Genomic DNA, 14,211 nt, shown 5'->3' with positions numbered 1-14,211 from the left:
TGGCACGTGGGCGGCATAGAAAAACGAGAGCCTTAAACCATGCCTTTCTTAAAATGACTCTGGGCCCTGGTGAGCAGCCGCGACTCAGGCTGGCACGGCGAGGGTGACGATGGGGCCCGCCCTTCTCGCGGGGTCGGGGGACTCCAAGCCCCGAACCCGCGGCTGCTCCCTTTAGCTTTGCTGGCCTCTCTAAAATCTCTGCCGAATCTTTTTTCATTTTCTGATTGTGATGGTAACATGTACTTACTGAACAAACTTAATAAGGTACCCAAACCACAAAGAAGCAGCAAAGTAAAGAAAAAAATCCCCTGCAAAGCCAGTGCCCAGAGGCTAAGGGCCACTGCTAATATCCTGGCATGTTTTCTTTTAGATTTTTTCTGGGGCACTGTATTTAAACATAGTGGATCTCACTGCACGTCCAATGTGGTGTCCTTTTATCACGATCACTGGCGTATTCTCCTGTGTGATCATAAACCTCACACCTGCGTAATAATCCCCCCTGACAATTCTCAGTTAAGGTTTCCTCTGTTGTACAGAGTCTCTTCTGAACTTTTTGCTACTATCATTTTTACCGTCTTTGCATGGAGAGCTCTTTCTTGTTCAGGATTAGTTTCTTGGAAAAGATGCCAAGAATTGGAAAACCTGAAGCAGGGGCTCTGAACATTCTTCGGGCTCTTTGGCTCGCTGAGAGGCACGCTGGGAACACCTGACTTACCCGGGTGAGCCCCAAAGCATCTGGATTGCGGTCAGTGCAAATACGGCACAAACCCGCTAAACTGGCAGTGGAATTGTTTCAACATTGAAGGCGTCTTGATTTAACTTCTATTTCTCTATGACTAGCAGGATTAAACCTTTCTGTGTGGCTACTCACTAGCAGTCTGTATTTTCTCTTTGGGGAAGTACCTGTTCACGAGGTTTCTGGGCACGTGGTCGGAACACGACCGACCTGCTCAACTCTGATCTGGCCTTAGCTGAGCGCCTCCCCTCAGGTGCCAGGGACGCTGGCTGCCCCCGGCGTGGCTGCCAGGCCTTCCCGGCCCCGTGTGGGCACTGGGCCCCGCCTCACCTTCCTGATCTGCTCCAGCCTGTCGTCATCCTCCAGGAAGAAGGTCAGGTACATGAAGGACACGTCCACGTCGCAGTTGCCCCCAAACTGCCGGTGCTCCTCAGTGGTGCCTCTGCCTCCGGAGAACGCGTGCTTGTTGACCTGCGCCAGCGAGAGGACACACAGAGGCTCGTCGGGCCGCCGCCCTGCGCGTGGAAGCAGCCGCAGGAGCAGCGGCAGGAGCCCCCAGACTGCTCCTTCCCGCCCAGCCCGGGACGGGCCACCGCGGGGCTCACTGCAGAGAAGCGGGGACCGGAGGGCGGACGAGCTCTGCCACCCCCACTCCCCAGAGACACAGGATAGAATCCGGAGAGCCGGAGCACCACCTGTGCTGAAATTTGGGGAAAATGTCCTAATGTGTCCTCGGGTTCAGTAAGAGGGCAGATATGAGCCCTCTTCAGAGTAAAAGGGACGACCAGGGAAGGGCGGCTGCTGCCCGGGAGGGTGTGCTACTGGCGGAGGACAGGAGAGCAGAGCACCACCCCCGCCCCCCACCGTGGACGGGAGGACGTGAGGCACAGGACAGGGCTCCCGGGAGAGCAGACAGTGAGGAGCGCTGAGGTGGACAGGGCCCGCAGGCGGTGCCCCACCTCAAGACAGGCACTTCGAGAAGCTGAAGAAAGAAAGACTCAGAAACTAACAAAATGGGTTGTAGGATTGAAGATAATCTTAGAGAAATCAGGGTCAAGAGGTAAGAGAAGAAAAGCCAAAAAGGGGAGACAAAGTTCCTTTAACGTTCTTTCAACGACGGTGTGAGAAACCGATCACGTACAAACATCACCCGCATTTTCTTCCAGAAAAGGGTGCGTCAACAGTCTCAGTGGACACGTTTGGTAAGCCTCCCAGCAGGACTCCGGAGCGGATCCCTAACCAGACCATCCAGAATCGCAGACTAACGTCCGGGGCAGAGGCTGTTGGCCACGAGTAAGGCCAGAGAAAGCGGGACTTTCTGGTGGAAGTGCCAGCGGCTCTGAGGGACAGCGGAAGCTCCGACCTGTCCCCCTGCGGGATGTCCCAGGGAGGCGGGAGGCACGTTTTGGCCCGCATGACAAAGGAGCGGTCCAACGATCCACGTTTGGACTGAAATCTTAAATTTGGGTGGCACTCTACAGTTTGCAACCACTTTTATATGTGATCTCATGGAAGCCCTGCCCCTAGTCTGCAGTTTTGTACAGCTGCTCCCACTTGACGGTGACACCTGGACAGCCATGGTCACTCACCAATGGCAGGTAAGCGGCGGGGCCCAGACAACCCAGGGCTCCTGCCTCCAGGCCGCCGGAGGGCCCAAGCCGTGCGGGACCCGGGTTATGGCCCTGCCCCGCTGCTTCCCAGCTGTGTGAATGTAGGGAAGCTGCCGGACCCCTCTGAGCCCTATTTCCTTGCTTACAAAATGGATGCAGCCCCCGGGGTGGTTGTCGGGACTCAGGGAGCTCGCACAGGTGAGCACATGGCAGGTGATCACGCAGTCAAGCTGCTGTGTCCCCAGCACTCTACTGTTGTTATTCGTGGGAGGGGCCTGGAGCGGATGCCCCTCCGCTGGCTGGCGTGGACATTCTGCTTCTGGAGTTGAAGGTGGGCTTGGGGGTTGGAAACGGCCTGGCCTGAGCCTGTTCTGTCCCACAGGGTGCTTGTGACCCTGGCAGCCTGGGTGGTTCCCGACCCTCCGCTCACTGCTCACCCAGCCCTCAGGTCTTTGCTGGTCCTGAGCGAATGAAAAATGTCCCAGAGCTGAAACGACTTCTTTAAAACAACTTCCAAAAACAAAACAAAATGACTTCTCTGCTGGAGGGAACAGGATCTTCCCTTCCCCTCTTCTGCGCTCCGTGCTCTGGAATTTTTGGCCAGAAGTGAAAGAGAAAGGAAAGCCCTGCCTAGGCTGGGAAAGCTGGCGGCTACCACTTCCTGGAAGACAGTTCTGATACTAAGGGTTCCCCATTGTCAACCAGAATTGGGGACTTTCCAGAGGGGGTAGGGGCCCGGTGGTAAGTCAGGTGGTTGCACTACATGCCTCAAATACAGTTTCTGTCACTCCTGTTGTAATCGTTCAACCCGCAAACGTGCACTTGGTTCCAAATAAAATGTCAACTGCTTTGTGGAACAGTGAGGGGACTGAACACATACTGGTAGCTCAGAACTGAGCAACAGAAGTGCGGCCCTGAAAAGTAAGGACGTTCAAACGAATTCTGATTTCCAGTTTCTCTGGTGACCCAGAAAATATTTACCGAGCTCCTGCCGCATGCCGGGCCGGGCGTAGCACTCCTGGGCGGAGCCCGACTGTGGAAGGAGGCTTGTCAGTCCTGAGTCTCAGTGAGAATGCTCTGGAGAAAACCAGCCCCTACCAGCTTGGTAACGGCAGCTCGTGGGCCGGGAGGGCATCTCCAGGTTTCCGGCGGGAACCCGGTCAAGTTGGTCATCCTCTCTGGGCCTCATCCTTCTTGTCTTTAAAGGGAACACACCACTATCTCCCGGTGAGAATGAAAACCGAGAAACACAAAGCAAGCGCCTGGCCCAGCTCCTGGAATCTGGCGGACGCCCAGAAACACACTACATTTTTTCTATTGTTTAACTGCAACTAAAGGAAATTGCCGGGATTTTGCTTCCCGAACAGTGTTGGTGAGGAAATCAGAGAAGAATAAAAAAAGAAAAAAATTCCAAATTCTTGCCCACATGAAAAGTCACAAATAAGAAAATCCCCCCCTGTTATTTGGGAACGGGGACAGGCTGCCCGGACCCAGCGGAGGCCAAAGGACAGAGCAGCACCATGTGTGTGTGTCTCCCCGCCGTGTGGCCCTGCGCAGAGGCTGCCCGCCCCCCGGGCAGCGCTCACCTTGGTCTTGATCTGCTTGGCCGTGTCTGTGAGGAAGATGGAGGAGTTGGGGTCGCTGGCGCTCATCTTGGTCTGGGCCCCCTGCAGGGCGGGGAAGAAGGTCGAGTGCAGCAGGGCTGGCTTAGGGTAGCCGATCCTGGGGGCCACGTCTCTGGTCATCCTGAAGTATGGGTCCTGTGGGGAGGGAGGGGACAGTGGGAGAACCGGGCCAGCTACTGGCCCATGAGCAACCCCTGAGTGGGCCTCACAGTAATCCCCAAGCTTCCAGGGAGTTCAGAGAATCAGCTCCGCCCCGCAACACCTTTCAGACCCTCCTTTCCCACCGAAGAAGGCGAAGAACCCCCTGCAACGCCCAGGATGACACAGCCCTGGCCCTGCCTCCTGACCTGGTCGATGGCACACGGGATGAGGCACTGGACATCTGTCCGGTCTCGGAAGATCTGGGGGAACGAGTTGCTGAAGGAGGGAGCGGCCTGGATGGCAGGAAAACTGATCTTCCCTGGAAAGGAGGACAAAACACCTTTACACATGAGACCGCTTCCTGCTGAACTGGAAAAGGGGTGAACGAAAATCGGCCTTCTCCCCACTGGAAAAGTAACAGTCATTAAAGAAAACCTGAAAACTACAGAAGAGTAGAAGGAAGAAAAAAACCCCTGTAGTCCCAGTTTGTGTCTCTTTTCACCCATTTTCTCTCCCCTTCACACTCTGCATTTCAGTTGTGATTCTCCTCCGCTCTGTTCTTTACAGGTCCCACTTTGTACCATTTACCCACACTCTGCCCCATACACGTACCCGAGAGCCAGCCGTTCTCCACCCACTGGGCGTCTGGGTTGGTCCTCAGCTTTAATTATTCTAAATGATGACATCTTGGTACATAAAACTGTTCTCAATATTTTGGACGCTGCTGCTGTTAACACTGCTACTGCTATTTGCTTAGGCCTGCAGAAGCGGAACTCTGGGGTCAAAGGGCGTGGATCTTGGTGTGACCCCTGGTGAGTGGAGCCAGGCCAGTCCACCCCTCTACGCTGCTCAGGCATTTCCCAGATGGCCCACGTGCCTCCAGCCCCGAAATGCTGTCTCTGTGATGCTCTTTCCCGGCAGCTGTCTTCTCCCCTCTGCAGAAAGACACACCTCATTTCTGGGTTCCTTTCTGCCTCTGGGTGTCCACGTGGCAGCTGCCACTGGCACCAGCGCCCCCTCTGCAGCACTGCGCACCCCTGGCTCTGGCTCAGGGCCTTCCCTGGGCTCGTCTACACCCCAGGACTCTGTGGAGAAGGTGTCACTGTCGTCCCCGTTTTATGCACGTGGACACCAGGCTCACACTGCCTCTGTGGCCTCCCGGAACCAGTGCGCAGTCAGTAGTGGCTGAGCCAGGGCTCAAGCCCAGGTGTCTTGGCAGCAAAGTGTGTGCAGTTCCTCATTACGCCTGCTGTCTCCTTACTCACTTGGGGAAGCCTTCAGGGAGACAGCTCTCCACTCGAGGCCGGGATTCTCAGGGTTAAAAAACCCTTTCAAAAGCACAGGGTTTGGGCTTCCCTGGTGGCGCAGTGGTTGAGAGTCTGCCTGCCGATGCAGGGGACGCGGGTTTGTGCCCCGGTCCGGGAAGATCCCACGTGCCGCAGAGCAGCTGGGCCCGTGAGCCATGGCCGCTGAGCCTGTGCGTCCGGAGCCTGTGCTCCGCAACGGGAGAGGCCACAACGGTGAGAGGTCCACATACCGCAAAAAAAAAAAAAAAAAAAAAGCACAGGATTTATGCCCCAGTTGTCAGGAATGGATCTGACCGAAACATCAAAGGGTTCTGCTTATGTGCAAAGCCTCCCAGTAAGGCCTCTGTGCATTTCTCTCTGCACTCTTCCTTACAGGCCCCTCGCAGTGAGCCTGGAATGTGCTCCCCCCAAGCAGGCACACCCGGCACAGAGCGCCTGCAGGCACATCCTGGGAGCTGCCCAGGTTGGCAGCTACTAGGCCTGGGGCCGTGCACCCAAAATAAAGGGCAGGGGGTCCGGAGACCCAGCCACTAGTCTCAGGAGTGATTCTCAGCTCAAGGAGCTAAGGGTCTCAAAGGCAGGAAAGCCAATGAATCTGAAAGGGGCATGGAGGGAGATAAGGGAAAGGGACGTAAACGTGGGCAAAGGGGGCCTATCCGCTGGGGACAAGCCTGGAAGGAGAGTGAGGGAGGGGAGGCAGGGTGGGCTTCCCAGGGCCTCCAGTCAGGACCCTCCTTTTGCAGGTGGGGAAGCTGAGGTCCAGGGAGACAAAGATGGCAGGTTCCGGCCATAGAGCAGGCCCTCCTGCAGCCCCTGGGCCCCCACCAAGGCCTCCCACGCTGACTGGGGTCCCAGGGGCAGGTGGAGGACAGAAGTCATCTGTACCCTTCTCTTCCTTCTAAACCTTAAAACGGATGACTAAGGACAGGGACCGAGGGTGTCCCGAGGGAAGGCTCCACATGGCCCAGAAAAGGGGCCAAATGCATCACACCAGCTCTTCACGTTCCAGGGAAAACCCACGTATTTAAAGAGACAAATTGCAAATGCTCCCATCTCAGAGACAGCTCAGCCCCGGGCGGGCACCAAGCGCGCCACCTGCCTCCTGCTGAGCTCAGCTGCTTTCCGAGGGCGGCTGGGCGGGACCGCGGCAGCAGCGGCTCCTTACCGATGCAGTCACTGTCAGTGAAGCCGAAGATGCCCTTCACTTGGTTGAAGGTGACGTGCTTCTGTATCTTCACCACGTTCTTGTAGAAGCCTGGGCTCATCCTGCAAAGACAATCAGAATCAAACCCCGGACCCAGAGGGTGGCGTCCACCGAGGGCAAAGCAGCGGATGGTACAACATGGCAGGCCAGACACAGGCCGGGACACACTGGGGAGGAAGGCGCTGTGACGCCCCCTGCACGCAAAGATGCCTGCGGCAGGCGGGGCAAACACACCTCTACCTGTGGAAGGAAATCAACACGAAGCTGATAAGTAAATAAGGCAAGAACACTCCAGATTCAGTGGTGAACTCGGCGGCTACCATGAGATAGTTAAATTCTGCCAGGGTCACAGGCTGAGCATATGGGGCTTTAAGTTTGGGGCCCCAGTGCAGCTTTTCTGTTGAGACGGACTGTGTGCTTTCTCGTGGGAGATTTTACCATTGACCCTGGAACACGGGTCCACTTACACATGGTACTTTTCAATAGCTAACACTGCAGTGCTACATGGTCTTGGCTGGTTGAATCCACGGATGTGGGGAACCCAGGCTGTGGAGGGCAGACTGTGAGTCATACATGGATTAACCTCCTCATTGTTCAAGGGTATTTGCAACTTGTTGCTGGATGGAGTGTCCGGATACCAACTGACGGGCCCAGGAAGGAGGGTCTGTCTCAGTGCAGCTGGTCCTCCCTGCATGCGGCCACCACTGTCCCCTCCACCGTGGGGCAGCCAGGCTGTCCAGACAGGGCGAACTCTCCTGGGTAGTGAGCGGTGTGAAGACGAGGCCTGGATCTGTGGCAGCCATTCTGCTATTAGAAGGAACTAGGCTGAAGGGGCAGAATCCAGAGGGGCTTCTTACACTGCATCTTTTTTTTTTTTTTTTTTTTTTTTGCGGTACGCAGGCCACTCACCGTTGTGGCCTCTCCTGTTGCGGAGCACAGGCTCCGGACGCGCAGGCTCAGCGGCCACGGCTCACGGGCCCAGCCGCTCCGCGGCATGTGGGATCTTCCCGGACCGGGGCACGAACCCGTGTCCCCTGCATCGGCAGGCGGGTGCTCAACCACTGCGCCACCAGGGAAGCCCTTACACTGCATCTTTTGACTAACATATTCAGCAGCTTTTCCTCCAGGCCCTATTATGTGTCAGGCACCATAAAGATAGAGGGAAAAGGCGGGAAAGCTGCTGTTTACTATCAGGGGGCAGGAGCTGAGCTGAGCGTGGGAGATACACTGCCACTGCCCAGCTCCCCTGTGAGGCGGCATCTTCGCCTCCACTTTTACAGAGGCTCAGAGAGGTTAGGGTCATAGACCTAGTGAATCTAGCACCTGGGATCCAAACCTAGGCTTGTCTGGCGCCAAGGCCTGTGCTTTTCTCACCACATCTCACAGCGTTTGAGGAGTTTAAGGCTTCTGGCCCTGACGGAGGGCCACCGAACGCCTCTGGGCAGGCAGGGGGTGAGGGTCAGAGTGCATGGATGCCGGCTGCCGGGGTCTAGGGCAGCCACAGGCAGGGAGGCCGGCAAAGGCCAAGGCCACCGCAGCAGGGTCTGTCTGAGTTGAGCAGAGTTGCACTCAGACAGGGAGCAAGGGCGGGGGAGGGATGGTGGCTTCCACTTCAGCCCTGGGGCACCGGCCAGGGTGGGGACAGTGCTGCGGAGGATGCACCAGCAGCAATGGAAGCAAGCAGAGCGCCCAGCACAGGTCGGCCCCCGACGCCCCCCGAGGTACAGTGAACACAGCAGAGAGCAGAGTGGGGTGACCACCTGGAGAGACGCCCGCTCGCTCATCCTGCTGGGGCGCGAGCTACCTCCCGTGCCAGGGCTCTCCTGGCGGAAAGCAGCGGGCCTCATGCTGCCTACGCCTGGCGAGGACCAGCGCTGTCCGCCACCGGGGGGGTGGGAGGGTGGGCGAGAACTCCGTGCATCCTGGGGTTGAGGCGACTGTCAATGCCGGTCCCCTGGGCAGATCAGCCGGTAGGCCCATCCTTTTCTATGTGGGGTCATGCTGCATAAGATGGCCTCCAAGCTCCACAAGCAGGGAAAGTCTATAGCATCCCTAGTATCAGAAGCAGTACTTGTGAAGAAGACCGCCTTGACCGTTCCTGGAGGCCGGGTCGCTTTCTGGCTGCACTGAGAGCATGGCCACACCCTGCCAACCCCCCGGGGATGTCTGTCCCCCGGGCTCGCCCCTGCGCCGATGCAGCGTGACGCACCCCGAGTCTTCGCCTTGGGGACCAGGCACAGACCCAGCCGCACCCGGTAAATGAGGACTGGGTGCCAGTTTGCCCCTCGAGAACACCTGCCCTTCACACTCGCACAGCCTGGAGAACATGGCCTGGGTTTCCTCACACAGGCAGCCAAATGAGTGACGGGGTTCTAAGTTGGAAGAGATTTTCCAGAGAGACACCGAGCGCTCGCCAGGGCCAGGCTCTGCTGGAAGCACTGCACGTGCAGCGGTTCAGTGGTCGTCCTCGTGACCCTGCGGCGTAGCTGCTCCCGCCCACCAAGCTGACCATCTTCTGTCCTGTCTGCTCTCCCTCTGTCCTCACAACGCTCATCTCACCTGATTTACCACCTGTTAACTCCCGTTAGAGAGAACCTGACAGAGCGGCTGGATAACTGTCTTGGCTGCTGAACCCCCAGCATCAGCCTGACACGTAGTAGATGCTCAATAAACACTTGTCCAACACTCACTGCCCAAGTCACACAGCAGGTGGCAGTCAGGACGCGAGCCCAGGCAGAGCACTGTGAATCCCTTGGCTAGACCACCCCTCACTACCACTAACCTCCCACTGCATAGGAAAACGGGGGCCCAGAGAACTGAAGGACTTTCCCACAGGAACCAAACCCAACCCAGAACACAGCTGGGTCTGGAGCACTGGCTTTCAGATTCCCGGAGCAGTATCCTTCCACCCCTCGGGGGTCCTGGCAGGAAGGCCCCCCTGGGCCCAAACGTGTCGGGGGACAGGGTGGAGGGAAGCCTCAGCCCCAGCACCAACTCCTTCTCCCATGGAGCCCCCCGAGAGGGTGGAGGACGCTTTGTGAGTTTCTTGTTCCTAAGGGAGATTGGCTTGGGAAGGAGCTTTATGAAGTCAGAGATTTAGATTTTGAGTTAAACTTCAAGAAAGAAAGTAAAATGCTTGAGTGTTTAGAAGGAACTCGTAAAGGGAAAAAGACACTTGAAAACAGACTTAAACATTTAAATGTCCCTCCTAACTTTAGGTTCAACATAAAATACCTAAGAAGAGCTAGGACAGGCCCTTTGTCTGGGTTTTCATCTTTACTCCATGTTCATAAAGAAAAAGGAAGTTCTTAGGGAGCAAAGGTGGCAGAATTGAAGCTGCAGGTACCAAAAAAGACAGGGTGGAAACCAGTCGCCACAGATGCCACATTCTCTCAGAACGAGCTGAAATCACGGTGGGCCACTGTGGTCTCCTCACGCGGACTGTTCAAAAGTTCCCGCCCCCGCCCCGACATTCCCACAGACTCGTCAGAGGCATTTGTTTCTGTCCCAGCAACATCTCAGCACCGCAGCGGGGACTTCGTTTTGCTCAGTGCTATGTTCTCGGGGCCTCGGGGGGCACCTGCCGCAGCGAGCACCCCACGACCGCTGCTTTACTGGTCTAGTGCGAGAGGACAACCCCTCACACTGCACCAGAGGGGGGCCCGGGGCGCAGGGGGACCAGAGAGGGGTACCTAAATCTGGCCACAGGAGGGACAGCTCCCAGGAGAAGGCGGTGCTTGACCACGCGTTTGGAAGACAGCATAGGGATCTGTGGAGCTGGGAGTCCCAGGGTCAGGGCAGAGAGGAGCAGAGACAAAGGCGAGGGTGTGGAAGAGCAAACCGTTCTGTCTAGCCGGAGGGGGCGGTGACCAGAGAGGAACACAGGCCAAGTCACAAGGGGCTGGTGTGCAAAGGAGAAAGCGAGAACTTTACCCTGATGCTGACGGAGAACCAGGAAAGCTGTGAGCAGCCGACTGAGCCGCGCCTGCCTTTTAGAAAGAGCGCTGGCTGGTGGGGACCAGAGGCCGAGAGGGGCCGCGGGGGGGGGAAGAGGCTGCACAAAAGGGTGCCAGTGGCCGCGTGATGCCGGCACTGCCTTGTCCTAAAAAGAGCAGCAGAACCCATGGCGTGTCTCTGGGTTCAAGCAGCTGAATCAGGTCCTTTTAAGGACGGGGGAGCGAAATAAAACTAAGTGTCATGAAAATGATAATAACGGTGGGAGCTAAGGTCGCATCTAGCCCTGTTTCATGGACCAGACTTGCTGACTCACAGACCCTGAAGAGAGGAGACCTGGGACTCGAACCCAGGTCTGTTTTCCTCCCTTGGAAGGTCACGTTTCTTCATGGACCCCACAATGCCTCTGTGCCCACAAGAGAGTGATTTAAAAAATATAACAGGGGGCTTCCCTGGTGGCACAGTGGTTGAGAGTCCGCCTGCCGATGCAGGGGACGCGGGTTCGTGCCCCGGTCCGGGAAGATCCCACGTGCCGCGGAGCGGCTGGGCCCGTGAGCCATGGCCGCTGAGCCTGCGCGTCCGGAGCCTGTGCTCCGCAGCGGGCGAGGCCTCAGCAGTGAGAGGCCAGCGTACCGCAATTAAAAAAAAAAAAAAAACAGGTAGAATTAGAAAATTCATTCATTTACTGGCTGCTAGAAAGGTCAGATTTCATACCAAGGCATGTATGTCTCTCAATGGCTACAAAGCTACCCCTTCGATTTCAGCAGTTACAAAGGGGCCCCTTCTGGGGCAACGTTAACCAGCAAGCTCCTCTGCACTGGCTGATCATGCAGCCCTTTGGTGTCTCCACTACACCCTGTCTGGGCCTCTAACGAATCTCCTAACAGGGGCCACACTCCAGCAGCAAGGCGGGCTCTCAATCACTGTCCCCCATGGACGGCCAGAGCCGTGCAGGGGGCACCACACCTTAGGGGTTCATGCAATATTCGGTGACCTGAAGACCGTTCTTCTTGGGACGGCGGACAGACTCTTAACTTTTCTAACACACTTCTTGGTAGTCGTCTGGAATGAAGTTCAAAACCGCAGAAGTTACAGTTTGAGGACTTCCAGAAGGAAATCTTTTGGACTATTAAGTGTCCGGTTTAACTAGACTGTGAGGGAACTGTGTCACCTGTGAGTCTTTTCTCTGTAGGGAAAAAGGGACACCGAGAAAGAGAAAGACACCCGAATTGGCACAACCGACCATCTGTGGAGAGAAACTACGACACAGACGCACATCTGTCACAAGCTGAGGATGGAAATCTTATTTGTCAATAAACCAATAAACCAGACCGTAACATTTAATAAAGGAAGAAAAACATCTTCCAGACCTCGAGATGCTTCAGGTGTTTCAGCTGCAGCCGTGGCCGCGATGATTTGTCTACAATCTGCATCTACTGATTTAAAAGGCAGCCGGGCGTTCTCTCCTTACCCCATGTAGTCAAGGTCAGAGAAGATGAAAGTCTTCCTGATGTCAAAGCCGCAGGCGATGATGTCCTTGGCGTTCTCCACAGTGTAGCCATAGGCCTGGTCCAGGGTCAGGTCCTTCCATAGGTACTTCTCGTCGTCGGTCATCTGGATGACCAAGGGCACGTGGAACACATCCTGCAGCCACCTGAGAGACGGGCGAAGGAAGGCCGTCATCCCACTTCCCTGCAGAAAACTGCCACTGTGCCTCTGCTAACAACGTATGTCAAAACGTCCCTGCCCACAAAATCACACGCTCTGATCACGGTGTGCATTTGACTCCCGTTAATAAGGGCTACCACTGTTTATTACCGTGTCAGCTCTGTGCTGGCTTCCCTGCACACTTTGTTTTGAAGCCTTACGAGAACGGCAGGCGGTAGGTATTATTACTCCCTCTGGCAGATGTGGAAACGAAGGCCCAGAGAAGTAACTCTTCTATGGTCACATGGACAGGGGAAGAGGATGACGCAGGTCCACGGACTCCAAAGCAGGGCTCTCTCCACCACCCACAACCCGCTGAAGCGACCCCAGGAACAGGGTGAAGAGAAGCCACAAAGGCAGCAACTCCCCCAAGACCTCGGTTGTTCCAGCAGACGTACATGAGTTCTGTCTTGTCAGTTCTAGACAAGGTTTGTGGCTAATATTTCTTTTCCTTTTATTGGCAAAATAATACATTTATTATCTAAGATTGGCAGACACACTGCTGATTTAGTCTCTCCATGGTTCAAAAGAATTTCAAAATAACAAAATAATTTTATACACCATACTCGATCAGTAATGTGACTAACATTTCTGATTCACTAATACAAGTGAGAAGAGTCATACAATGCAATACTTACTTTGTGAAGATAAACGGGATGAGGTGACCTACGTGCATTGCTTCAGAAGAGGGGCCCCTGCCCGTATACAGATAAAATGGTTTCTTATTTTCATAGGCATCAAGAATTTGATGCATGTCTCTAAAGGAAAAAGGGGAAAAGAAAACAGTGTGATGTTCTGAGAAAAAAATCACGGTGTGAATGCTCATTTGGAAATGATAAACAGACAAAACAACCCGGATAATCACTAGAGCTTGTTATCCTTGGCGCTTATGCTATAAAAACGACAGGAAACTTCTTCTGAACTGGTTCTCCTGTGATTGTTTTAAAAGTGTAAGACATGCAGGTTGGGAATAATGTATTTAAATGTTGGTCAGCCACTGGATCTCTCTTGGAATTCCTCCAAGTATTGATGTTGACATACTGCCTGCTTCACACACTTTCCTGGGAGTCACACCAGGCTAACACCACCTAGTCCTTGTTGAGAACCACGCAGCGCCGACATTCTGCTGGCCCAGACGGGGGAAATCGCAGGGCTCCCGCAGTCCTGACTTAGGGAGGGAAGTAAGGGATGCCCCCAGGTGGAGATCTGCTTTGGGCTCCCTCAGCTACACTGGGACCAGGTGTCTTCATCTGGGAGTTATTCTGGAATCATCCACCCTCCACAAGGACTGGGGTCCACTGACAGTGCACATGAAGAGGCCTCCTCCCTGGCGGTGCATCAGAATCACCTGGCCAGCTGTTTCCATACCACATCTGCCTGAGGTGTGCCTCCACAGACTCTGGTCCAGTGGGTCTGGGGTGACGTCTGGGAATCTGTATTTTTAAAACCCCTGCCGGTTCAGAATGGCCATCATCAAAAAATCTACAAACAATAAATGCTGGAGAGGATGTGGAAAAAGGGAACCCTCTTGCACTGTTGGTGGGAATGTAAATTGATACAGCCAGTATGGAGAACAGTATGGAGGTTCCTCAAAAAACTAAAAACAGAACTGCCATACGACCCGGCAATCCCACTACTGGGCATATACCCTGAGAAAACCATAATTCAAAAAGAGTCATGTACCACAATGTTCATTGCAGCTCTATTTACAATAGCCAGGACATGGAAGCAACCTAAATGTCCATCGACAGGTGAATGGATAAAGATGTGGCACATGTATACAGTGGAATATTACTCAGCCATAAAAAGAAATGAAACTGAGTTATTTGTAGTGAGGTGGATGGACTTGAAGTCTGTCATACAGAGTGAAGTAAGTCAGAAGGAGAAAAACAAATACCGTATGCTAACACATATGCATGGAATCTAA

At 54.9% G+C, this 14,211-nt stretch overlaps 2 protein-coding genes across 5 annotated transcripts in view; one reads left to right on the top strand and one right to left on the bottom strand.

Moving 5' to 3' along the window:
* Positions 1-14,211, top strand: part of WDR25 (WD repeat domain 25) — a 180,406-nt gene that overhangs the window by 6,322 nt on the left and 159,873 nt on the right. The gene's annotated exons all lie outside the window — the stretch shown is intronic.
* WARS1 (tryptophanyl-tRNA synthetase 1) overlaps positions 1-14,211 on the bottom strand; it is a 33,544-nt gene that overhangs the window by 1,346 nt on the left and 17,987 nt on the right. For all 4 annotated transcript variants that reach the window (XM_059058370.2, XM_059058371.2, XM_067027759.1 and 1 more), the window contains exons 5-10: positions 12,923-13,042; positions 12,049-12,231; positions 6,585-6,685; positions 4,319-4,431; positions 3,933-4,106; positions 1,067-1,207 (exon numbers count right to left, since the gene is read on the bottom strand). In XM_059058370.2, coding sequence (XP_058914353.1) covers positions 1,067-1,207; positions 3,933-4,106; positions 4,319-4,431; positions 6,585-6,685; positions 12,049-12,231; positions 12,923-13,042 — 832 coding nt within the window. The remainder of the gene's footprint in view (positions 1-1,066; positions 1,208-3,932; positions 4,107-4,318; positions 4,432-6,584; positions 6,686-12,048; positions 12,232-12,922; positions 13,043-14,211) is intronic.

This window comes from Kogia breviceps, chromosome 3, assembly GCF_026419965.1.
Source record: "Kogia breviceps isolate mKogBre1 chromosome 3, mKogBre1 haplotype 1, whole genome shotgun sequence".
NCBI classification, from domain to species: Eukaryota; Metazoa; Chordata; class Mammalia; order Artiodactyla; family Physeteridae; genus Kogia; species Kogia breviceps.
Note: the sequence above shows the minus strand (reverse complement) of the source record. Positions and strands in the feature narration are given on the sequence as shown.